The 26,872-nt window shown below is 40.4% G+C and overlaps 2 protein-coding genes across 21 annotated transcripts in view; both read right to left on the reverse strand.

Annotated features, from left to right (window-relative positions):
* Positions 1-26,872, reverse strand: part of ZNF75A (zinc finger protein 75A) — an 88,972-nt gene that overhangs the window by 54,539 nt on the left and 7,561 nt on the right. For 4 of the 20 annotated variants that reach the window (XR_011424845.1, XR_011424844.1, XR_011424856.1 and 1 more), the window contains 2 exons: positions 26,733-26,861; positions 11,990-12,108 (listed from right to left, as the gene is read on the reverse strand). The exons of 6 other annotated variants lie outside the window; for them this stretch is intronic. Coding sequence is in view for 1 of the 14 variants with exons in the window: in XM_023616448.2 (XP_023472216.1) it covers positions 26,845-26,861 (17 nt within the window). In the remaining 13 variants the exon portion in view is untranslated. Of the gene's footprint in view, positions 1-11,989; positions 12,109-16,552; positions 19,478-26,672; positions 26,862-26,872 lie in introns of those variants that run through there. 10 more of the 20 variants (XR_011424849.1, XR_011424857.1, XR_002799374.2 and 7 more) reach the window with 4 other exon arrangements.
* Positions 316-5,966, reverse strand: OR2C1 (olfactory receptor family 2 subfamily C member 1). Its single transcript, XM_014730210.3, has one exon. It carries the CDS (start codon positions 2,475-2,477, stop codon positions 1,539-1,541), a length of 939 nt encoding a protein of 312 aa, XP_014585696.2. The 5' UTR covers positions 2,478-5,966; the 3' UTR covers positions 316-1,538.

Here is a 26,872-nt window from a genome sequence, read left to right on the forward strand (position 1 = left end):
CTGCAAGAGTCTAGACTGATCAATTCACCAAGATAATGCCACTAGTTGGCTAGTCCTTGAGACGTACTTCAGTATTACTGTGTAAGCAACGGAGGAAATAGGTCATGGCTCTGATCTACAACTGGAAAAACAAATTAAGGATGGGACAATTTAACCAGATGTCTTTGAGGGGCATTATGGAAATGTGGAAAGGTGGAAATTTGTCATTGTTTGTTCAGCATTGTCCAAAGGACAGGATAACCCCAAGTGGCAAACAGGAAAATGGTTCATATGACAAATTTAGTTCCTAGCATGAAAAACAGGGACTCATGAGGCTTTTAAATTAATTCAATTCACTAAGCATTTATTGAGCATCTACTTTGTATAAGGCAGGTGTTTGGGTTCTGTGGGGGACACAAAGCTGAAGACTCTTTAGAAACTAGCCCTAAAACCATTTGATTTCCTTTTCTCTGGTAATGTAGTTGCCAAGCAAGTTTCTGACATTAACCTAGCTCTTCTTTTTGGGGAAAGAGTATATGAATTGTGGTGGTAGGTGCAGATTCCTTTGGCAATTCTAGTAATGCACAGAATCACATATTGGCATTTGAATTCCAATACCTGAGTTCCTCAGTGAGTCTTGGTGTGCTGTACTGATTGACGAATTCCAGGAACTTTAGGACTGAAAGACTAGATCTTGAGGCAGAGGACATGCTTTATGGATGGATGTTCTTTCTTGGGCTCTTAAACTTGCTTAAGGAATCTCAGGGCATTCTATAATCCACCGACCATATGAGAATATCCAAATGCTGGTAGCAAATCTGATGGTTGGGAATTTTTTAGGGAGGATGATTTAAATAAAAGTATATCAAGGCAACCTCTTTGGCTAGAATTGAAAGGAAAATGGTCTTAGCTACCTTTTCTTATTAAATATTAGATGAGACAGAAGGGAAAATGAGATGTAGACATACAGGAGAGGGTAAACAAGATGACAGAGGGACATATGGATGGGAAGTATGGGTAGATAGGCTGAAATATCTAGAAGAGACAAAGAGAGATGGACAATGATGATGGATGGATAGGGTACAAAGATGGATTGTTCAGGTTTTTGTTTGGGGTTAATAATACCTGCCTTGATTTTATGTAATTATAGAAACATTATATAAGATACTGCAAGTGGATTTGCTTTCTTTAGAAAAGTACAGAGTTCTCTAGAAATACAATAATAAATAAAGATGTAATATTTGTTACATATATAATAAATACACATAAATAAAATGTGGACAACAGAGATAGTGAGCAAGGCCTGTACTAAGTTAACAACCTCTGAGCTGTTGATGACACATCTGCCCTGTTATCTGTAGTCCACAGTAGGATTTTTGGTAAATAAGTGTGGAACATGAGAAATAACACTAACTATGTCCCAACAGCTTAGGGTTATCAGAAACATGTCTAGTTTGTACCAGGGTTAGTACTCCTCATGTTCACCTAGCCAGAGAGAGAGAATGAGAAAAAGTGTGTAGAGATGAAGAGGCTATAAATGATGGAGTTTTTTCCTCCTCTCAGCAGACTTCTCTTCTCTTCCCCAGCAGCCTCCTCAGCGCCCCCTTCACCTCCTTGTTCCTCAGAGTGTAGATGAGAGGGTTCACCATAGGTGTGACCACAGAGTAGAAGAGGGAAATGAACTTGCCCTGGTCCTGGCTGCTGGTCTTAGCTGGAAGCAGATACCCATAGATAGCTGAGCCATAGAAGAAGAGCACCACCATGAGATGAGAGAGACATGTGTTAAATGCCTTTCTCCGCCCCTCGACTGAGCGGATCTTCAGCACTGCCTGAGCTATGTAGCAGTAGGAGATCAGGATGATGCTGAGTGCGACAGCAGTGAAGAAGGTGCAGACACCATTGAGCACAGCCTCATTGAGACTCGTGTCTCCACAAGCCAGTTTGATCATGGCGGGCACCTCACACAGGAAGTTGTCCACCCTCCGGTGCCCACACAACGGGAGTTGCAGAGTGAATGTTGACTGGATCACAGAGTTTCCCAAGCCACCCAACCAGGCAATGGCAGCCAGCAGCCAGCAGAGCCAAGGGTTCATGAAGGTGGTGTAGTGCAGGGGCCGGCAAATTGCCACATAGCGGTCAAACGCCATCACTACCAGCAGGATGCACTCAGTAGCCCCTAGCCAGAGGAAAACATAGAGTTGGATTACACAGCCACCATAGCTGATGGTCTTGTCTGGTCCCCATAAGTTGATCAGCATTTGAGGGACTGAGCTAGTAGTAAAAGTAAGGTCCAGGGAGGAGAGGTTGCTGAGGAAGAAGTACATGGGTGTGTGGAGCCGGGCATCCAGGTAGGAAAGCAGGATGATGGTTGAGTTCCCAAATAGGGTCAGCAAGTAAGAGAAGAGAATGACTATGAAAAAGATAATCTCTAGTTGTGGATGGTCAGATATGCCCAACAGAATGAAGCCCTCCAAGGAGCTGTCATTGGTTCCTTCCATCTCTGATTGCCTTTAGTCACTTGAGGAATCTGCCCAGGGAAAACCACTGGGAAAAAAGCCAGTGAAGAAGAAGCTATTCATAAAGTTGGTCTGCATAAAGGAGGGTCTTCTGGGCTTCATATTTAAGTACTAATTTAATTTTCATAATTGCAAACTTTCATTGCAATCCCCAACCACTGTCAGTCCCACAGTGACTGGAAACTTTATTCCATCCGAATTTCAAGCATGAGCTGTCACAAAAATGAAGGAAGAGCCTTATGAAGAACAAAAAGATTAGGTCTCTTCAGTTCAGCATGGCATTTACAATAGGGTAAAGGAAGTTGACCATTAGAATAAAGTCTGGAAATTGTCAAAATACAAATTTCCCCAGCCAAGGTTTTAATATGCTCAAGGAAAGGGGAAGAAGAACCATTGTATTTGGAAAAGCTTCCCAGAAGTTTCTGATAAATTTCCTCCCCTCTCTTCGATATCCCTCACCTCCCAGGCAAAAGCTCCTGATCTAGAAAGATAAAGTTTGAAGGAGAACATGAATCTATTACATCATGAAAAGAATGGAAAGAGTTAATATAGACTTATTCACCAAATACAGAAGATGTGAATATGTGAGTTAAGAGGAGGTAAATGTAGAATAAACAAAAACTCACATAAGGCCAAGTAAGTTTACGTGGAATAGGCTAAAGATATAAACACAGTTTATCCAAAAATGGGTTAAATCAGTTAATGGGTACCCATAATTAGCAAAGGAAACTAGAAGATTTCAGAAGAGATCCCTGATCTTTTGAGGTATATGACCACTATGCCCACCTCTAAACCATTGAGTAATTCTTAACATCTCACAAACAAAAATTAGCTCTTGTTAATAATGGGCCAATTATCATCTCCTTTCATGGGGAAAGACCTAGGCTTTTCTGAAGATCATAAACCAAAGCCTTTCCATCTTATTTGACTGACAAATAAAATGATCTGAGAAGAAAACAGAAATAGTCCTTGGGTCAGCTGTCCTCATCTGGACACTGAAGACTGGGAGTGAATGTTCTGCCTCTTCCTCTGGACCATGACATGTCCCACAGGAACCTCGGCTGCCACACTCAAAGAGTAGGCTTGATGGGAAGTGAGCAGGTGTGCTTAACTGGTTCTGGTGTACCAGGCAAGGAACTTGGCTACACCTCTTGGCTAAAGACCCCAAGAACTGTCCTTTTCATCAATAAATAACAAATACTGGAGATCCTGATGCTAGATTCCACCCAGAAGTCAGGAGGGAAATCTCTTCTAATTGCCTATTTCTTTAGGTCAGCAACGGAGTCCTTCTATTGAGTCAAGGATGATAAGGATTTCAGAGCACTTTTTGACCCTCTTTCATACCTCTACCTAATACCTTAAGAAGAGGTGTCTACTTACTCTCTTCATTAAAGACTTAAGAAAGCTGAGGAACTGAGTTAGCAAACTGATAGCTCATCTTTCTGTTCAAAAGTTCTTCCTGACATCCATCTCACTACCTCCTGTCAGTAGAGGTGCTTGTCCTCTTATATCCCTCTAGGGCAAAGAAAGGCTTTGGTTTATGATCTTCAGAAAAGCCTAGGTCTTTCCCCATGAAAGGAGATGATAATTGGCCCATTATTAACAAGAGCTAATTTTTGTTTGTGAGATGTTAAGAATTACTCAATGGTTTAGAGGTGGGCATAGTGGTCATATACCTCAAAAGATCAGGGATCTCTTCTGAAATCTTCTAGTTTCCTTTGCTAATTATGGGTACCCATTAACTGATTTAACCCATTTTTGGATAAACTGTGTTTATATCTTTAGCCTATTCCACGTAAACTTACTTGGTTTAGGCAAGGGAGCACCCAGATGGAGGTTGTTTGGGTACAGAAAGATTTTTAGCAATCACTCACATGATGCATAGATGGATTCCATCTCAGCCTACCTGCAAATTTGGTTTGAACATTCAAGATCTTGAGAAAAACAGCCAAGACTTGCTTCTTAAAGAGAATCCTGGGTGTTGTGATTGCCCACTTTCACCCAGTTTTCTGCCCATTCCTCCCCTAAATTTCACCACAATTCTCAATTGGCCACTTGTGGATTAGCCACAGCAAATCTGGAATTTAGAGTTGGCTTCCTCCTATCATGGAAATTGCTCCTGAGCTGTCGGCACTCCTCATATGTGGGGGCACATCCTCGGAATTCAAGCCTTGCTTTAATATTAGCCTGAGCAATAAAGGGAAAGGGAATCATAAAAAATGAAAACCTAATCTTGAATTCCTGATCCTGGTAGAGAAGTTTTTATATATGTTTTGTTTACAAATATTTCATTTATTTGGGAGATGGCTGACAGATATTCCTGAGAGCTAAGTTTGTGCCTGAAAAGCTTGCATGTAAGTTCTAAGTTAATCTTTTCTTGATGATCTGGTCAGAACCGGAGCTAGGGTTTTCAATATAGGATAACATTGTGGCAGTATGGCGGGCAAGAACCACACAACAGAACAAACTTTGTTTAGATGGATGAAGTCTGAGATGGAACACAATCAAAACCTCTCCAATCAGAAAAATTTAAGGTATCGGCGCCGGCAAGGTGGTGTAGTGGTTAAGTTTGTGCACTCAGCTTGGGTGGCCCAGGGTTCACCGGTTTGGTGGATTCTGCTGGGTGTGGACCTACGCACTGCTTATCAAGCCATGCTGTGGTAGGCGTCCCACATATAAAATAGAGGAAGACAGGCACGGATGTTAGCTCAGAGCCAGTCTTCCTCAGCAAAAAGAGGGGGACTGGCAGCGGTTGTTAGTTCAGGGCTAATCTTCCTTAAAAAAAAGAAAAGAAAAATTTAAGGTATTTTATCAAGTGAACAGGAATTTACCTCCATATCTTAGAAGTCAAGAATTTGAAATGGAGGAGTTTCAATCTTAAAGGAGGTAAATATAGGACCAATAAGAGAAAAAATGACGTAGTTCATAGTAAACTTACGGAAATTATTACTCCTAAGAGGCATCACAGGTTAAAAATATTGAAATTTAAGAAACATAGTTGTAAAGGGAAATTAAGGGAATCTATGCTGTCTGGAGGGGACTGTGATGTTTGCTGTTTGCATCAGGGAAGACAGCCAAGCTCCCTTAAAATTGCTTTCTGATACAACTGTTGGAAAAAGAATCCTGGCTGCATTCTTGACAATGAGCCTGGTTCAGGGGGCAGTTCTAATGAGCATAGGATCTTATAAAATAGAAAAAGGGCTAAGTGGGAGGACATCAAATACATATAAAAATTCAACACCACAGGGCTGGGCCCCATGACTGAGTGGTTAAGTTCGTGCACTCCACTTTGGCGGCCCAGGGTTTCACTGGTTTGGATCCTGGCCACGGACATGGCACCACTCATCAGGCCATGCTGAGGCAGCATCCCACTTGCCACAACTAGAAGGACCCACAGCTAAAAATATATATATATACAACTATGTATCGGGGGCTTTGGGGAGAAAAAGGAAAAAATAAAATCTTTATAAAAAAAAATTCAACACCACAAACTCAGAATGGAAAGGCAGGATAAGCATGGGCATTCTAGGAATAGCTCTCCAGGTTACATCTGTCTGCAAGCTGAAGGCAGTTTGCAGTGGGTGTCTCCAAAGGACAAAGTGGACAGATGCATGTTCAACGTGAGAGTCAGGAGGTAAGCTTTCTGCCCTGTACTGCCAAGGCCATTCCTTATTGGAGAGTCTTAACTGATTTGCCTGGCATTTTAAAAAGGACATGGAGTGTGTGCAGATTTTTAGAGAAAAGGGAGCAAGGAAAAAAATAGGTCCTCTGGAGAATGACCAAGACATTAGCTTGTTTAGGAAGTAGTTAAAGGGAGATTTCTTTTTTCTTCCTTCATGTCTTCACTAGCATGATAGTATTTTAAAGATGTGTGCTTGCAGATCACATGCTCTCCTTATCTATGAAAAGCAAAAATAGGCTTAAACTGAGAGCAAGAGAAATTGTGATTGACATTTTGAGATTTTGGCATGATGAAATATTGTAAACTCTAGGCAAGAGAAAAAGAAGATGTGCTTAGAAATTTGCCTGCCCAGGGCACTAGGCTATACCTGGGTCTTCGATGACTCCTTTCTGCTGGAGGATTCTGTTCCTAGGACACAGTTTGGTGCACAAAGAGGTTTTTTTGGTCAGGTTATGAATTTTTCAGGTTGTCTCCTGGACCATTCTGGAGGTGACTTTTGTTAAAGAGTTCTTAGTTTGTAGTTTTAAAACTCCTCTTTGCAGTTTAAGTATTTTTCCTCCCCAAGGAAGAGCTAAGAAGACATCTCTTAGCTGATGGGCTCAGGGATCTAACACCATGTCATCTCTAACCTTTCTCCTGCAGGAAGAATCTAAAATCAGCACCTTTAAAAGGCTATTTCACACTCTTCCTTTTCTCTCTCTTTTCCATGTAACTGCTCCTCCCTTTTCCCAGCTTTTTCCTCTCTTTGCCTCTCTTTCCTATACCCTGGATTCTCCATTAATAAAAGTCTGTGGATTGTTTATGGAAATATACCTTTGGCTTCAGCATTCCGCCTGAATCCATCACACTGCCACTGGTTTCTGGTGGATCAAGTAGGAGAGCAAGTGTGGAATTAGGAAGGAGGCTGTGCTGTGTGGCTGCTCCCCTGCTGACGAGCTGGCAGCACAGGCTTTTAACCTTGGGCTGGCCCAAGCACTCAGAGGAGCGCTGGATCTGCCGCCTGGAAGCCTGGCTCACTCTGGTTCATTCTGCAGAGCCCAAAGGGGCATCTCTGTCCCCCACAGCCAATTAGCACAAACCACTGGCATGGCCAGAACACAGGAAAAAGGTTGTCCCTGGAGAACTGACTCAGTCTTTCACCTGAACTCCCTCCCCAATACAGATTGCTAATTGAAATAGTAATAAGAATAACTGCATTTCTTAAATAATTACTAATTATATAATTTTATCCTTTTCAAGGTGCTTTCATATGATCGAACTTAGTTCTTAAAATGCTTTCTATGGCAGATGGAGTAGGTAGTTTTATCCCTACTTGGTAGATGAGTAAACTGAGCAAAAAGGGATTATATGACTTGCTTAGTGTTAAACAGTGGTGATTCCAGCGTTTGTTTCCTCACTAGGCATAAACAGGCCATTTTGGGGCCGGCCCCTTGGCCAAGTGGTTAAGTTTGTGCACTCTGTTTCAGTGGCCCAGGGTCTCGCTGGTTTGGATCCTGGTCATGGACATGGCACCGCTCATCAAGCCATGCTGAGGCGGCATCCCACATAGCACAGCCACAGGGACATACAACCAGAATATACAACTTTGTACTGGGGTGCTTTGGGGAATAGAAGAAGAAGCAGGAAAAAAAAAAAAAAAAGATTGGCAACAGATGTTAGCTCAGGTGCCAATCTTTAAAAAAAAAAAGCCATTCTGTGCAGAGGAAGTTAGTATTTTTGACTAATCATCTGGGAGATGTTGTCTTTGAGTGTTTTTGGCAGGGAAGGGGGAGAAGGGGATTCCCACTATCTCTGGCCCTAACATAAAACATGAATAAGGGACATGAACCTTAGACACTCACACCACACTGTGTGAAGAGGAATCACTTACAAATGATACTAAATAAAGACATAAAAGGCGACTGGCAACCTGATTAGGTCATTAGATGTCATGGAAGATAAATTACCCCCAAAACTGCTGACTTAGAAACCACGTCATTGAAGGAATGGTCACTGAGAGTGGACAGTGTGCCAGGTGCTGGTGGAGTACAGGGGTGAGCAAGATGGGCCTGGACCAGTGGGGCTCCCTGCCCCGTGGGTCTGTCTCCAGCAAGTCTTCCAAAATTATAAGCACTGCTTGCTGGCATGTGCTGTGTGCCAGACGCTGTCCTCAGTAGTTTACATTATCATGACGACCACACCAGGCAGATACTACTTCTGTTTTACAAGAGAGAAACTAAGGCTCAGAGGTATTAGATAACTTGTCCGAGGCAAATAACTAGTAAATGGCAGAGTTACTTAAACTAGGTCTATTTGACTACAAAATCCACACTTATATCATATACAATGATGAACTCCAGAAGGATTAAAAACTTAAATGTGAAAGATAAAACTACCTGAAGAAAATGAAATGGTATATATTTGTATATTAGGGATTGGGAAGAACTTCTTAAAACCTTAAAAGCACAAGTCAACTTTAAGGTATAAATTGTATTCATTGGATTATATCAACATTGTTAATATAGCAATACTTCCCAAAATGATCTACAGATTCAGTGCAATCCCTATCAAAATTCCAATGGGCTTTTTTTTGCAGAAATGGAAAAGCCAATCTTCAAATTCAAATGAGATTGCAAGGGACCCTAATTAGCCAAAACAGCCTTGAAAAAGAACAAAATTGGAAGATTCACACTTCCCAATTTCAAAACATACTACAAATTTATAGTAACCAAAATGATGTGGTATTGACATAAGAACAGACATATAGACCACTAGAATAGAAGTGATACTCCAGAAATAAACCCATACTTCTATGGCCAACTGATTTTTTTTTTTGGGGGGGTGAGGAAGATTTGCCCTGAGTAAATCTGTTGCCAATCTTCCTCTTTTTTTTCCCCCCAAAGCCCCAGTACATAGTTGTATATCCCAGTTGTAGGTCATTCTAGTTCCTCCATGTGGGATGCCACCACAGCATGGCTTGATGAGTGGTGTACAGATCTGTGCCCAGGATCCAAACTGGTGAACCCATGGCTGCGAACGCAGAGCACACGAACCCACACTCGGACATGGGGCCAGCCCCTCCAAGTGATTTTCAATGAGGGTTACAAGACCATTCAATGAGGGAAAGAACAGTCTCTTTAACAAATGCTGCTGGGATAATTGGAAGTTACATGCAAAAGAATCAAGTTGGACCCCTACCTCACACCATACACAAAATAATGAAAATGGATCCATGACCTAAATATGAGATAAAATATAAAACTTTTAGAAGAAAATATATGGGTAAATATTCATGACCTTGGATTTGGCAACAAATTTTTAGGCATGACATCAAAAGCAAAAGCAACAAAAGAAAAAATAGATAAACTGGACTTCATCAAAATTTAAAAACTTTGTGTATCAAAGGACATCATCAAGAAAGTGAAAAACAAACATACAGAAGGGGAAAAAATACTTGCAAATTATATATGGGATAAGGGTTTAATATCCAGCATATATAAAGAACTCCTACAACTCCAAAACCAAAAGACAAGCAACCCGATTTTAAAATGGCCAAAGGAGTTGAATAGACATTTCTCCAAAGAAGAGAAATAGCCAAGAAGCACATGAAAAAGTGCTCAACATCCTTAGTCATTGTAGAAACACAAATCAAAACCACATTAGAATACCACTTCACACTCATTTTGATGGCTATAATAACAATACAAAATAGGAAAATAGCAAGTGTTGGAGAGGATGTAGAGAAATTGGAACCTCTGTACATGGCTGGTGGGAACATAAAACAGCTCAGTCACTAGAGAAAAGTTTGAATGCTCCTCAAAAATTAGACACAGAATTACCATATGACCCTGCAGTTCCCCTCCTAGGTATACACTCAAAAGAAGAAAACAGGTACTCAAACAAATACGTGTACATGCATGTTTATAGTAGCATTATTCACAATAGCCAAAAAGTAGAAACATCTCAAATGTCCATCAAAAGATGAATGGATAAACAAATTGTGGTATATCAATAATATGGAATATTATTCAGCCAAAAAAGGAATAAAGTGCTGATACATGCTACAACGTGGATGAACCTCAAAAACATTATGCTAAGTAAAAAAAAAGCCAGGCCCAAAAGGTCACATATTGTATGTTTCCTTTTATATTAAGTATTCAGAATAGATAAATCCATAGGGGAAAAAAGCAGGTTTGTGGTTTCCAGGGATTGTGGGGAGAAGGGAATGAGGAGTAACTGCCTAATGGATATGGGGTTTTCTTTAGGGGTGATGAAAATATTTGGAACTAGATAGAGGTGGTGGTTGCACAATTTTGAATGTGCTAAATGTCACTCAGTTGATCACTTTTAAATGGTTTTGTTTTATGGGAACATCTTTTCGTTAAATTTGCCTATAAAAATAAATTTGCCATATTTATATGGGTCTATTCCTGGACTCATTATTCTATTCCATTGATTTATGTGTCTATTCCTTTATCAATACCACACTGTTTTGATTACTGTAGCTTTCGAGAAAGTCTTATAATCAAGTCATGCAATTCCTTCAAATTTTTTTCTTATTTTTCAAAACTGTTTAGGCTATTTTAGTTCCTTTACCTTTTCACCTTGCATGAAATCTATCGATCAATATGGGGAGAACTGACATCTTTACTATGTTGAGTCTAATTTATGAACATGGTATGTCTTTACATTTATTTAGGGCCTCTTTTACTTATTTCACCAGAGGTTTTCCATTCTCAGCACACATATCCTGTACATGTTTTGTTAGATTTATACCTAAATATTTCATTTTTTGGAGCTACTGTAAATGATATTGTTTCCAGTGTATAGAAATAGAATTTATATTGTTTATTGACCTTGTACCCTGTGATCTTACTAAATTTATTTATTCTAGAAATTCTTGTAGGGTCTTAGGATTTTCTACATTGACAATTATGACATCTGTGAATACAGATAATTTTGTTTTTTCCTTTCCAATCAGATGTTGTGTATTTCTTTTTCTTGCATTATTGCACTGGCTAAGACTTCCAGTACAATGCTGAATAGGAATAGTAGGAGTGGGTATTCCTGCCTTGGTTCCTGATCTCAGAGGGAAAGCATTCAATCTTTGACAGTTAAGTATGATATTAGGGGCCGGCCCCATGGCATAGTGGTTAAGTTTGGCATGCTCCACTTCAGCGGCTGAGATTTCACAGGTTAGGATCCTGGGCACAGACCTACACCACTTGTCAGCCATGCTGTGGCAGTGAACCACATATAAAGTGGAGGAAGATTGGTACAGATGTTAGCTTAGGACTAATCTTCCTCAAGCAAAAAAGAGGAAGATTGGCAACACATGTTAGCTCAGGGCTAATCTTCCTCAGTGGAAAAAATGAAAAAGTATGATATTATCTACATATTTTTAAAATAGATGCTCTTTTACAGATTGAAGAAGTTCTATTCTATTCCTAGCTTGCTGAGAGTTTTTTTTTTTTTTCTGAGGAAGGTTAGCCCTGAGCTAACATCTGTTGCCAATCTTCCTCTTTTTTTTGCTTGAGGAAGGTTAGCCCTGAGTAACATCTGTGCCAATCTTCCTCCACTTTATATGTGGGTCGCTGTCAGACCATGGCTGACTAGTGGTGTAGATCTGTGCCTGGGACCTGAACCCACGAACACAGGCCCCTGAAGTGGAGTGTGCCGAGCTTAACCACCACACCATGGAGCCAGCCCCTGCTGAGAGTTTTTATCATAAAAACTGTTGTATTTTTGTCTCCATCTTCACTACACTCTCACTCCTAGGTTTCCAGTTGTGTTGAGATCAAGGGATATCAGAGAAAATAAACTGTAAACTCACAATCAATTCAGTGGTACTTGGAATTCTGGTGTTCTTCTCCAAATCACCTGCTGCTATTAACTCCTTGAAGTTCTCAAGTAGCTATTCCTTGCAATCTATCCAGGTTTTATAGTTGTTTTCTATGGAAGAGAAAAGGTGAAGCATGCTCACTCCATCTTACCCAGAACTAGAACCCCAATACTAATAGTTTTGCTTCTGCCTTTCTAATCTTTATACATTTTATTTCTTTTCCTATATTACTGGTTCTCCCCTCTAATACCTAATTCCTGTATCCACAGAAGTTTTCCTAAAGTAGTTTCTTTCTTTTCAAAGCATTTATTTAATCTTTATTTTTTCTTGTCCACACTCTTCTTCTCTATCCCTCCTGCTACTATTAGTTACCTGGAAGCCCACTTGTCACCCTCTGCCTTAATCCCTTCTTAGTCAATTTTAAAATTAAGATAGAGGTCACATATCACAAAATTCACCATTTAAAAGTATATAACTCAGTGGTTTTATTAGTAAATTCACAATTCATCACCACTATTTAAGTCCAGAACATTTTCATTACCCCTAAAAAAGAAACCCTGTTCCCCTTAATCGTCACCCTCCATCCCCCTACAGCTCCCAGTCCCTGGAAACCACTAATCTACTTTCTGTCTCTATGGATTTGCATATTCTGGATATTTCATTCAATATGTGACCTTTTGTGTCTGACTCCTTTCACTTAGCATGTTTTCAAAGTTTATCTATGTTGTAGTATACATCAGAACTTAATTTCTTTTTATTGCTACATAATATTCCACTGTATGGTTATACTACATTTTATTTATCCATCCATAAGTTGATGGGCATTTAAATTGTTTCTAGTTTGGGGCTATTGTGAATAATGTTGTTATATACATTCATATACAAGTTTTTGTGTGGACAGAAGTTTTCATTTCTCTTGGGTATATACTTAGGAGTGGAATTCCTGGGTCAAACAGTAATTCTATGTTTAACCTTTTGAAGGACCACCAAAGTGTTTTCTCCAGTGATTAACCATTTTACATTCCCACCAGCAGTGTTTGAGGGTTCCAATGTCTCCACATCCTTGATAACACTTGTTATTATCTGTCTTTTTGATTATAGCCATGCTAGTAGATATATAAGTGGTATCTCATTGTGGTTTTGATTTGCATTTCTCTGATGGCTAATGATATTGAGTGCCTTTTCATGTGCTAATTAGCCATTCGTATATCTTATTTTGAGAAATGTCTATTCAGAGACTTTACCCTTTTAAAAATTTGGTTGCCTTTCTATTACTGCATTTCTTTCATATAGTGTTAAATAATGTTGGTTGAGATGAAGTTTCTGATCATTTTGAGGTGAATGGTTGTGAAAACTTGGGATGGGGGGGGAATCCTCTTGGCAAGTAGAATATAATTTCTTATATACTACAGTACCTATAATTTTCTTAGGAGTTTGTTTTGTGTTTCAATGTCTTATTGAGAATGTATCTAGATTTCTTGTCTCTGACTTTAGTGCTCTAATCATGTCCATATCTATAATATCAAAAAAAATAGGGGGCCGGCCCCCTGACACAGTGGTTAAGTTCACACGTTCCACTTTGGTGGCCTGGGGTTCACTAGTTCAGATCCTGGGTGAGGACCTACGCACCCCTCATCAAGCCGTGCTGTGGCAGGCATCCCACATATAAAGTAGAGGAAGATGGGCACGAATGTTCACTCAGGGCCAGTCTTCCTCAGCAAAAAGAGGAAGATTGGCAGCAGATGTTAGCTCAGGGCTAATCTTCCTCAAAAAAAAAATTTTTTTTAAATATTGGAGATGCTCTCCAATTGTGAATGCTAAAGTCCACTCAAAAAAGTAGAGAGCTGAAGCCAATTCAATCACATCTATTTTTTTTCAATTAATATTAAGGTTATGTAAGATAGTAGAAGTGTGTTTTTCCTATTCTGTTTTCGGGGAGCTGGAGTTGGACCTGAAGATAAGGCAGAGTGGGAAACTGACCATGGAAAGCCAATCAGCCAACCAAATGAAAACGATACAGATATACAAATTGTTTATTTAAGCAATGTAAAGAAACCTAGAAAATGCCCCCTTTATCCCAAATCCAGCAATCCTTAGCAGCAAAAAAACAAAACTAAAAATGTTTGTAAACATAAAATCCCAGCACCTAAAACAATGCCTGGCATGTAGAAAGTGCTCATTAAATATCTGCCCAATGTTGAATGAATGAATGAACATTCACAGTGCATATCTTTCCAAAAGCTTTAGGGAGCAAACATCCTCAGGCAGAGATAAGGACAGAACCAGTTTTTGGCAGCAGATTAATAAAAGTGTCGATTTGGGAATTGCAGGTGATAAACAGTAGCTCATGGCAGCAGGAATATTGGTTGTAAATAACACTTCATTGGTTTAGAAGGCTTTTGTAAATGATAAAGTGTGGCAAGTATTAACTGGCCATAAAAGGATCTTTCAAAGCAGTCTGTACCACACTTCTTGACTATTAGGACACTGGGTGTTGAAACTACTTTAGAATAACTCCAGAAAGAGGATCAAGGGAAGGAATGGACACCAACCAAGGAAAAGAGAGAAAATTCCTCATTAAGAGGAAGAATAAGGAAGTATGATGGAGGAGAAAATAGAAATAAGAATATTAAATTTCCAGGTCATTTTTCATCTTACCAGTTACCAAAATGTGATGGTCAAATGCTAATTAAAAAGAAGTCTGATCAAGCAGGAATGCTTAGAGGGAGGTGAATTATAATGAATTTTGAATGTTTTAGTATTCATTTATGCATTATTTCAAGAAAAAAATTTTAAGGCAATGCAAGTAGGTAAATGAGGGTACTTTGAACTCCTGAGGAAATGCCCTATATATGTTGGAGGGCAATTATTATTATTATTTTGTTCTTCATTGGCTTCCAGGAAACCAACCATGAACTGTTGCCACTGAACTCTTAATGAGTGAATCACCCTGGGGCTCATTAAAAGTGTGGCAGTTGATCATGTAGTTTCAACTTATCAATAAATTGCTCTGGTGATCATTATACACATCTAGTATCCCTTCTGGACTGCCCTCATTTGGACTGCCTGTTGTTCTCATAAATGAATACTCCAGGGAGGAAGCCAAGGGAGTCCCCTTACAAGGCCATCTTGAGCAGTTGTTGGTCAAGTTCTGGTTGCCCTCTGAAGGAAAGGCAGCTCTCATGTTCTCAATTAAGCTTCTCTCTTGTGGGAGAGAGGGCCTCTGCTGAGTGGGAATTCTTTCTCAAAGATGGTTTAGGGCAGAGATTGTTAAGAATTCTCTCTTACAAACTGAAATATTTGTGGGTGAAATGTTATAATGTCTGAAATTTGCTTTAAAACATTCCAAAATAAACAACCCTCTCAAAACAAACAAAATAAAAACAAAAAACTGGAGACGATAAATGGAACAAGATTGGCAAAATGTTGATAATTGTTGAAGCCTACACAGGGGTTCATCATATTATTCTCTCTTTTATGTATATTTGATAATTTCTGTAATGAAAACTTTTAAATAGGTATAAAAAGATTGTTCAGGGGCCGGCCCCATGGCTGAGTGGTTGGGTTCGCGTGCTCTGCTTTGGCAGCCCAGGGTTTTGCTGGTTCGAGTCATGGGCGCAGACATGGCCCCGCTTGTCAGGCCATGCTGGGGTGTCATCCCACATGCCACAGCTGGAAGGGCCCACAACTGTAAGTATGCAACTATGTACCGGGGGACTTTGGGAGAAAAAGGAAAAATAAAATTTAAAAAAAAATTGTTCATCTCCTTCATATATTATCTTAAATCAGTTATTGCTCTATGTATTAGAATTCTTTCAGTTACAATGAACAGAAACCCCAATTCACACTGGCTTAAACAATAAAAAGAAATGTATAGATACATGTAGCTGAAAACTTCAGGGCAGTTCTAGATATCAGGTGATACTTGATCCTACAGCCCAATGGTGTCACTAAGGACTGAATATTTACCACTCTGTTCTGCCTTCTATGGTGTTGGTTTCATCCTAAGGCCCACTTCTCTTTCAGTTTCAAGAAAACTATCAATGGCTACTGGGTTACATGTATCATCCAGCAAGAGCGGGATTTGTTCTAGCATTTCCAACAAAAGTTCTGATGGGACCAGCTTAAGGTCATATACCTAACCCTGAGCTATCTTCTAACCAAGGAGGTGGAATCCTCCTCTTATTAACTTAGTTTACATCACATTCTCTGCTCCTGGAAACCAGGGTCAGGAACCTCACAGATCTCCAAATGTAATCAGGGTTGTTGGGAAGGAGGAAAGGGGTAATGGTTGCTAAGAGGCAGTCAACAAATGTCTGCTACACTCCACACAGGTAAAGCTTCCAGTAAAACAGAATGGAGGGCATTGAATGACATCTTCTAAAACTGCAATATAGATGTGAAGCTATGGTCAGAGATCAGGGACTGGATAGTCTGTCGAGATGAAAGGACAAGCAGTGTCTAGTGTGGATGGGAATGGTGGAGAGGAATTCTATGAGGCTAGCATTTCCCTACTACCAAAAACCAGAAAAAGACATTACAAGAAAAAAAAAATTCTCTCTCATGAACATAAATTTAAAAATCCTCAACAAAATATTAACAAATCAAATCCAACAATGCATAATAAGAATTATACAGTGAGGTTTGTTCCAGGTATGCAAGGCAGGTTCAATATTCAAAAATAAATTAATGTAATCCATCACACCAACAGGCTAAAGAACAAAATCACATGATCATATCAATAGATGCAGAAAAAGCAGTTGACACAACCTAACATCCATTTATGATAAAAACTCTCAGCAAACTAGGAATAGAGGGGAATTTCAACTTGATTAAAAAAATCTACAAAAACCCCACAACTAACATCATACTTAATTGTGAGAAACTAGAAGCTTTCCCATTAAGATCAGGAACAAGGCAAGAATGTTCCCTCTCACCACTCCTCTTCAACATCATACTTATAAACCCTAGATAATGCAATAAGACAAAAAAGAAAAGAAAAGGAAATAAACGGCACACAGATTGAGAAGAAGAAATAAAATTGCCTTTTTCACAGATGTCATGATCATCTATGTATAAAACCCCAAAGAATCAGGGCTGGCCCCATGGCCTAGCAGTTAAGTTCAGTGTGCTCCACTTCAGTGGCCTGGGTTTGGTTCCTGGGTGTGGACCTACACCACTCATCAGAGGCCACGCTGTGGTGGCAACCCACATACAAAATAGAGGAAGACTGGCAAAGATGTTAGCTCAGGGTGAATATTCCTCAGGAAAAAAATCCCAAAGAATCAATGAAAAAATCTTCTGGAATTAATAATGCACTTGTAGCAAAGTTGCAGGTTACCAAGTTAATATACAAAAGTCAATCACTTTCCTATATACCAGCAGTGAACTACTGGAATAGCATTTACAGTAGCAGCCCCCAAAATAAAATACTTAGGTATAAGTTTAACAAAATATGAACAAGATTTATATGAAGAAAACTATATGATGAATGAAATCAAAGAAGAACTAAATAAATGGAGAGATATTCCACGTTCATGAATAGGAAGACTCAATATTATCAAGATGGAAGTTCTTCCCAACATGATCTATAGATTTGATGGAATCTCAGTAAGAATCCAAGCAATTTATTTTGTGGATATTGAAAACTGCTTTTAAAATATACATGGAGGGGCTGGCCCTGTGGCTAAGTGGTTAAGTTCTCATGCTCCACTTTGGCAGCCCAGGGTTTCACCAGTTTGGATCCTGGGCGTGGACATGGCACCACTCATCAAGCCATGCTGAGGTGGCGTCCCACATGCCACAATTAGAAGGACTCACAACTAAGAATACACAACTATGTACTGGGGGGCATGGAAAAATAAAAACTTAAAAAAGAAAATACAGCGCCAGTCCAGTGGCGCAGTGGTTAAGTGTGCCCATTCCGCTTCAGTGGCCCTGGGTCCGCCAGTTTGGATCCCGGGCGCGGACATGGCACTGCTCATCAGGCCATGCTGTGGTAGGCGTGCCACATATAAAGTAGAGGAAGATGGGCACGGATGTTAGCTCAGGGCCAGTCTTCCTCAGCAAAAAGAGGAGGATTGGCAGCAGATGTTAGCTCAAGGCTCATCCTCCCCCCGCCCTCAAAAAAAAAAAACAACATGGAGAGGCAAAAGACCCAGAATAGCCAACACAATATTGAAGGAGAAGAACAAAGTTGGAGGACTGACATTACTCAACATTGACTTACTCTAAAGTTACAGTAGTCAAGACAATACAGTATTGGTGAAAGAACAGACAAAAGCAACAATGGAACAGAATAGAGCGCCCAGGAATAGACCCACATAAATATGGCCACCTTATTGTTGACAAAGGAGCAAAGGCAACAAAATCGAGAAGATAGTCTTTTCAACAAATGGTGCTAGAGCAACTGGACATCTACCTGAAAAAAAAGATCTAGACACAGACTTTACACCCTTCACAAAAAATTAACTCAAAATGGATCCCAGACCTAAATATAAATGTAAAATGTAATTTTTGCAAATTACATGTAAATGTAAAACACAAAATGATAAAACTCCTAGAAGATGACACAGAAGAAAACCTAGATAACTTTGGGTTTAGTGATGACTTTTTAGATACAACACTAAAGGCAAGATCCATAAAAGAAGTAACTGATAAGCTGGACTTCAATAAAATTAAAAACCTCTGCAAAAGACACTGTCAAGAGAATGAGAAGACAAGCATTGGATTGGGAGAAAATATGTGCAAGACATTCTGATAAAAGAGTGTATACAAATTATACAAAGAACTCTTAAAACACAATAATAAGAAAATGACCTGATTAAAAAATGGGCAAAAGATCTGAACAGATACTTCTCCAAACAAGGTAGAAAGATGGTAAACAAACAAATGAACAGATGCTTCACGTCACATGTCATTAAGGAACTGCAAATTAAAACAATGAGATACCACTATATGACTACCAGAATAGTGAAAATCCAAAACACTGACAACGAATACTGGCAAGGAGGTGGAGCAACAGCAACTCTCATTCATTGCTGATAGGAATGCAAAATGCTATAGCTTTTCCTGTTACTCTCCTGCAAGTCTCAGACCCCCTTGAGTCCTTTGAGAATGGTTAGAGGAGGATCTGTTTTCAGGTCCCAGATTGAGCACAGACATAGGAAATGATTTTGGAGGGCACAGCACCATGGTTAACTCTAAGGCGCTATCTGGAAAAAAAAAATAGGGTTCTTTCTGACAACAGTAGATCATTCCTAAGACAGGGTTCCTGGCCCTTGGGGAGAGAGGTGAGAGATGAGAATTTAGTAGAGGGAGATGGGCACGGATGTTAGCTCAGGGCCAGTCTTCCTCAGCAAAAAGAGATGTCACTTCCTGAGATGTCACTGCCCCAGTCTCTCCTTCTCCTTCTTCTGAGATGGTGTGGGCTGATCAGGATGGTGGTGGAATTGAGCTCTGGCAGGCCATCTTAGAGAGCTGAAGGGGAAGAATGTGTAATAAGGAGTCAGCCAGGAGCCCTGACTCCTAAATCCTGTTCCACAATGGTATGGACAAGAACTTGCTTTCTTCTTGGAGCTCTCATATTTGAAGGACCTTGTTGTATCTGAACTAGGAACCAGGAAATCTCAATTCTCTCCCTGCATCTTCTCCAACACATCTTAAGACAATCACTTCCTGCCAATTGCCTTATATACCTGACCTCTTAAATGAGACTGATGATCCCTGTTCTTCACCCTTCTGGGGAGTAGGGTAGATGAGATCCTGTAAGATGAGCTTTGAAGTTGGCAAATGTTATACTGGGTTGGCAGCTTTGTAAAAGTGAAGTGCCACTTCCCAAACCCCTATTTGCAAAGTACTCTTTGCCATGGCAGATGTTAGAAGCTATTAAGAGTGTTCTTGCAAAAACACCTGGATCCTCTACTGGATACAGAAGACGCCAAACACAAATGCTTGCATTGACATTTGAGAAGTGAATTCTTCTCCCAGGCCCTTGCAAAAGAAAAGTCTCCAAGTCATCTCCTAGAATGAGGATGCACGGGTCCTAGTTCTAATTTACCAGCAGTATTTGGCTACGAGATCTGAAGCTTCAACTTCCTAATACGTATAATGGCGATGCCTGTCCCACTACCTGAGAAACTGTGTGGTGTGGTGGAAAGTGCATTTAATTGTGTGTCAGGTGGTGTGGGACCTGGTTTTATTTTACTAAGTCATTCTCTCAGCTTCCTACAATGGTGAAAGGATTAACTAGGTCAGTGTTTCGCAAACTGCTGTTCCACTAACTCTGAGAGAAGTTAGGTGTCACTGTTACACACACCACTACTACCATAAGGGCCTCCACAGTAAAATAAAGCTGGCAATCATTGAGTGCTTATACTCCTTTCCTTTGATCCCAAAGTTTCACATTGTACAATTAAACAAAAATGCTCTGAGAAGTCCTCCTATAGCAAAACATTGACTTTACCTAACTCACTGTCTGCAAATTTACTTGGGTACAGAATACTTTTTTCATGGACTATCTCTACACATCTCACAGTGTTCTGTGAGTATGGGACTCACTGACAGAGCCAGATTCCTAAGGCCCCTTCCAAATCTTTCTATATGCCTCAGTGTCAAGAGAGTCTGTGGGAGGAGAGGCACCAAGTGCTTGCGATACCCCTAGGTCTGTGTGGGCATCCAGGCCCTTGCTACTGGCAAATGCTGGAGAGTAGACGTCGGGGTGGGTGCTGGGAAGAGGTAACCTGAGTGGAGGTGCTTTTCCTGGGATGCATACGGAATCCAGTCTTCCTATTACAGGGTGAAGCTCCCTGAGCTCTGGGCTTGAGCATTCATGCAGATAGAATAGCTTTAGACATTCATATCTCCCCAAAATACAAATTCTCTGTGTGCTCCTTCAGAGGACCTGCATGCTCCTCCTCCATCTCTCCTGGTAAAGAACAAGACAGGACTCGTGACCATGACACATCTGTCAAGCACTCAATACCTGAAGAAGGGAGATCACTGAGTCAGGGAATGCTCTGAGTAATCAAAGCTAATGTTCAGGTGGCCATGGTAGTTTTTCCTGTTTGATATATTTTCATTCTTGTATTTATTACATATTACGATGTGCCAGCCTTGTGCTCAACACTGAAGATTCACAAGACAAACAACCCCTGCCCTGCTGATGCTTATATTTTAACGAGGGAAGACTGACAAAAACAGGTAAACTAAATAACAACTCTAAGTTGTGATACGTGCTATGAAGGGAATAAACCCAGTGCTCAGTGATAAGAGCAGATACAACTGACTGGTACATGAGTGAAGGTCAAGGGAAGAGACAGCCCTTGTGCAAATATGGATTTTAAAATGTGGGAGGTTTGGAGAGATCCAAGGGAGAATATTGCAGAAGTCCCTCTTAACTCAAAGAATAGACAGGAAATATGAGCTTCTTTTTTAAGGACAAATGACTTTGACGCTGGGTAATGCTTACTCACCAGAGCTAAAAGATGAAGGAAACATTAAAAAAATTTTTTTCCTAACTCTTCTGTGTAAGAAGAAACTATCACTCCTTAAGCTACTAACATTTTGAAATTTTTTTCTAAAGTTAATTTTACTTTTTTCTTAAACATTAAATATCCTTCACTTTTTTTTTCAAATCCTTTGAAAGTGTTCAGTTGTTTGTACAAGTCATGCACAAATCGTGTGAAAATTATGATGATGGAAATATTATATCCATTGGTTTAAAAATTCAACAGTAAACTTTCTTAAGTTTTTTCTTAAAGGTGCAGTGTATCCAAATGTTATAAAGCTTAACTTTTTGTATTAGTGCTAAGATTGGTGCAACTTGAGATTCATCATCTTACCATGGTAGAAATGCAGTGATTCTGATAGTTTTCCCAAATCTGAAACTCAATGGAAGACAAGAGCTTGCTTAATTCTTCTCATGACAGGTAGAAAAACTGCTTCAAGTGAAGTGCAGGCATTATGAGATGTGGGTGAATCATAACAGGAGAAAAGCCTTATAGATGCTTGACTGTGGAAATCACTTCACTATAGCTGGTATCATTGCCCATTGGAGAATTCATACATGAAAGAAACCCTAACATATAGTGAATTTGGTAGATGCTTCAAATGGTGCTCCAGGCTTGCTCCTCATTGAACCCACACAAGGAACTATAAAAGTGACAAGTGTGGAAAAGATTCAGTAACAATGTGCTTTTCCACTTGTTTGGAAAGAAGCATAGAAACAGTGTGGGTAAAGCTTCAACACGTCTTCCTTGAGGGCACTTCAGAGACTCTATACAGAAGAGAAGTCACTGAAACAATGTGAGGAGATCTTCAGCAAATATTCCACTCTAAGCACTAGAGGGAAAGCCCGAGAGAAGAGTGATGGGCAGCCTTGATCATTACACATGAGAGTGGGAACTGCCTAGGAAATACAAAGGTACTCAGTAAACACTTGTCAGAGGAATAACTCAATGAATGTTTGGAAAATCCTTTATGGAGTTCAAACCTTTTGTTATCCCAACTGTCCAGCTGAATAGAAAAGGATGCTTAACATTCTTCCTCTCAAGCTCTCCAGGGAATTAAACAATTAAAATTGTTCTTAGCTCCAAAAGCTGATCGAAACCCTAGTAGTTTTAGTTTGATTTCAAGCTGTCCATTCTGTGCTTCCCCTCCAGTTAAAAGATAGCTGAGGTTCTCAAGATCGGCTTGAACTTCCGGAGTCTGCTTAACGGTGGGGAGAACTCTAGGTCTGGGATGGCCTCAGCACTGTGGCTACTTAGACCAAGTGCAGAGAAGGAGTCAAGGATTTGGGGGCTAGACTGCGTAAATGATCCATTTCTCAGAACCAACCTTGGAGCCACTGTAAGGCTATTTTCTGAACAAACTAAAATAAAGCACCTCTGATTTGTCCTAGAAATCAGCTGGTTATGGAGGACATATTTGTGAGAACTTTAATACTAATGCCTGAGGTTGGACCTAGGGTTGTATCTTAGATTTCATCTTTAAACCAAGCCTCAACAGATTTCAAAATCTGTTTTTATGTCGTTTTTCAGTAATCTGCTCTCATCCTTGGGACAAGGCCATTGATATTCCTTCTTTCAATTTCCACATGTCCACCCCAAATTCCAAGCATAAGTTGTGAGACATTGTGCTGCTGATTATTGGCTAAGCTAGGACTTTCCCACTGGAGGCTTCTCACTCCCCAACTGGAGTGTCTTGCTCCTGTTTTCCTGCCCATGCTTCTTCCCAACCGCCACTGGTTAGTCCAGAAGAGCAGCAACTTTCCTCTCTACATCAATCTGGGCAATTTGCTTCTGCACCATGTCTGTTTTTGAGGCACAATTCACAAAAGGTACGATCATTCCTTGAAGAGTACTGCACTCATGTGAGGAATGGAATGAAATCCCCACCCTCTCCCTAGCCCATTGAGCAACAGAAACATATCTTGTGCACATGGGGCAGCGGAGCACAGGGGAACAAAGAACAGGGAAAGTGGAATAAGGCCAGAGAGAGGGACAGATGGGTGCCTTGTCCACTTGAACAACTGACCTCTGGAGGTAAGCAGTCTTTCTTTCCTATCACCTAACGTCTATAAGCTCCTAAGTGTTCCCATCAATGTTATATCAATTCAGTGGAGCATCTAGAGGAAGCCAGACCTCTTCTGAGGGCCAAAGGCCAGGTGGAATAAAAAAGAAAAGGTTCCTGGGCTCTAGAATAGCTGCCTCTATTAAGACAAGCCAAGTTATGCTGCAGAAACACACAGCACCAACATCTCAGCGGTTTAACACAACAAAAGTTTATTTCTTGTTCCCACAAAGCCCATTATAGGTCTGGGGGACTCTCTAGAACAGCTGCCCTCCCATGAGGGGGGCTCAGCATTCCAGACTGCTTTGATCTTGTGGCTCTTCTTTCTGTATGTGCCTCCATGCCTGAGGCAGGAAGAGAGTGTACTAGAGTCTTACACCAACAAATAAACACTTCAGCCCAGAAGTGAGGCTTCTACTCACAACTCATTGCCCAAAACTATTTCATGACCTTGTCTAACTGCAAGGAGCAGAAAAGCATAACCAGCTTCCTTTTTATTGTTCACTGGAATACAAGCTCCAGGAGGGCAAACATTTTTGTCTCTTTTGTTCATTAATATAACCTCAGTCTAGAACAGTGCTGGGGCACATAACAGACCCTCATTAAATTGAATGAATGAATGTAGTGCCAGCAAGTAATCCACACGTATCTTAGGAGAAGAGACAGAGTCCTAGGGGTCTAAGGCTGAGGGTGTTGGGTAAGAGCTATCTAGACCAGAGCTTCAGAGTTGGCTGTGCTTGAGAAATAATACTTGAGGGCGGGCCCCTTGGCCGAGTGGTTAAGTTCGTGCACTCTGCTTCAGCAGCCAGGTTTTGCTGGTTCGGATCCTGGGTGCAGATCTACGACCACTCATCAAGTCATGCTGAGGTGGCATCCCATAAAGGGGAGCTAGAAGGACCTACAACTAGAATATACAACTATGTACTGGGAGGCTTTGGAGAGAAGAAAAGACTGGCAACAGATGTTAGCTCAGGTGCCAATCTTAAACAAAAAAGGGGCCAGCCCAGTGGCGCATCGCTTAAGTGCGCACCTTCTGCTTCGGTGGCCCAGTGTTCGCTGGTTCAGATCCCAGGTGCGGACATGGCACCACTCATCAAGCTATGCTGTGGCAGGCATCCCACATATAAAGCAGAGGAAGATGGGCATGGATGTTAGCTCAGGGCTAGTCTTCCTCAGCAAAAAGAGGATTGGCAGATGTTAGTTCAAGGCTGATCTTCCTCAAAGGAAAAAAAAAAAAGACTACTTGGCGTAACTCATCCTAGGGAAGAAAATAAAATCCTGCTGAAGACCAAACCAATAGCTCAGGTGACTTACACCATAAAGCACTGAAGCCAAGGACTGAATCAGCTTAGCATCAACCACCACCACTGGCGCTTAGCTCCTGAAAGGAGCTGCAATAGCCACAAATGCATCTGTTTCTTTAATGTAGTTAGTCTGCCCAACATAATACTGTGGAACAGGGGAAAGAGAAAGAAATACACATTGACTGAGCATCTACTATTGACTAGGCTGTTAGGTGCTTTTCTTTCATCAATCTTTCTAACTCCTAGAACAACCCTCAGTTGAGTGTTATCTCTATTTCATAGAGAAAACAGACACTTAAGAATACTTCAGGGCCGGCCTGGCGGTGCAGCAGTTAAGTGTGGACATTCCGCTTCTCGGCAGCCCGGGGTTCACCGGTTTGGATCCCGGGTGTGGACATGGCACCACTTGGCACACCAGGCTGTGGTAGACGTCCCACATATAAAGTGGAGGAAGATGGGCACAGATGTTAGCTCAGGGGCAGTCTTCCTCAGCAAAAAGAGGAGGACTGGCAGTAGTTAGCTCAGAGCTAACCTTCCCCAAAAAAACCCCCATAAAGTATTTCAGTAACCAATCAAGAAACTGGAATGTTTTATGAGATAGAAATAGATACAATACAATGTTATCCAGACTGGCTGCGCAGGGATTATATACAAATTAGTCCTGCTAATCCTGCCTTTACGCCTGATTGATGAAGCTATGATGGCAGACAGACCCACTAGGTATGGGGTCTTGAACAAGTCCCTCTATCTCTTTGAGCCTTAACTTCCTAGTTTGTGAAATGAAAAATCTAGAAGAGGTAATTTAATCCCTTTGCTAATACCACCTAAAAGTTCTAACAGAAACACATCTGAATCAGTGTTTTAAACAAAAGGGTGAATTATAAGAAAATGCATAGCCTATAGAGATTTTCAGCAGTCTAACAAATTTATCATCTAAAGCTGTTGTTAAATGCTCTGCTGGAGAAAACAGAAGCAGGTATATCCTCCCTGCTTACTGGTTTACAGTGTAAGACAACAACATGGATGTGGATTTGCTCAGCCTTTCCCACCACTCAGCATCAGCTCCCCAACCTTTCCTTTGAGAAGTCGGTCTCCTACTAACTGGATTCCCAGGACACCATGCCCAGTGAACCACAGCACTAGAGCACACACCTCTGTTCCCAAACATGACTCTCTCGTCGCAATTAATATCAAACAAAAGCCAAATTACAAGCAAACAAACAAAAACCTGAAAAGTTGATCCTGAATTTCCAGTAATTTTCTTTTAGGACTGAGGAAAGTGCTAATTTTTATGGCTGTTTTATCCTATTGACATTGTGAGGTAAAGATACAATCTAGTTTCTTTTATTGCAGAAAATTCTTCTTTACATCTAATATATACTCCATGGCTAAAAATTCCAACCCGTTTCCATATGATCTCATTAGAGATGTTTTCCTTTTTTCAAACACCACCAATGAGAGGCATAAAATAGTGCACTATTAGTTCATCTGGCAGATTCCCTAGTGGTAAAGGAAATATGGTTTCATCACAGTAAAATTTGTGCTAATAGGATTCAAGAGCTAAAGTGGCTAAAAAGTTTAAGGAACTCAAATGATGTCCAGCATTGTGAACAATGTCCAATGACAAGAGAGGAAGAAAATCCAATTTGGTTCTTGGAAAACTTTACATTAGAATTAATTTCCGTTCCATGAAACTACTGAAATTGGCAAGCCTATTAACTTGAAGACAACGGTATGCAATTAAACATGCATATTATTGCTTTTTGTTTTGGAAGACCAAAAGACCAATGCTACAAATGTTTCTATCATATGTGTTTAAGAGTGGCTGGGGAGATCAATGCAAAACCAACAATATTTACCTCTGTGACCACAGAAGACGGACTGATTCATGGCTGCATCTGCTATTTGAAGCCGAATTTGCTATTTTGCCAGGTACAATCCCAAACCAGGTTTTTCCAATTCAGGATGTTCTCAGAACACCTCTTTTGCTAAAGAATTC

The sequence above is a fragment of the Equus caballus genome, chromosome 13 (genome assembly GCF_041296265.1).
Source record: "Equus caballus isolate H_3958 breed thoroughbred chromosome 13, TB-T2T, whole genome shotgun sequence".
Taxonomy (NCBI): Eukaryota; Metazoa; Chordata; class Mammalia; order Perissodactyla; family Equidae; genus Equus; species Equus caballus.

Bases quoted from the DNA above. Each gene is read 5' to 3' on its own strand.
- OR2C1 (XM_014730210.3), bottom strand. From the start codon at position 2,477: ATGGAAGGAACCAATGACAGCTCCTTGGAGGGCTTCATTCTGTTGGGC.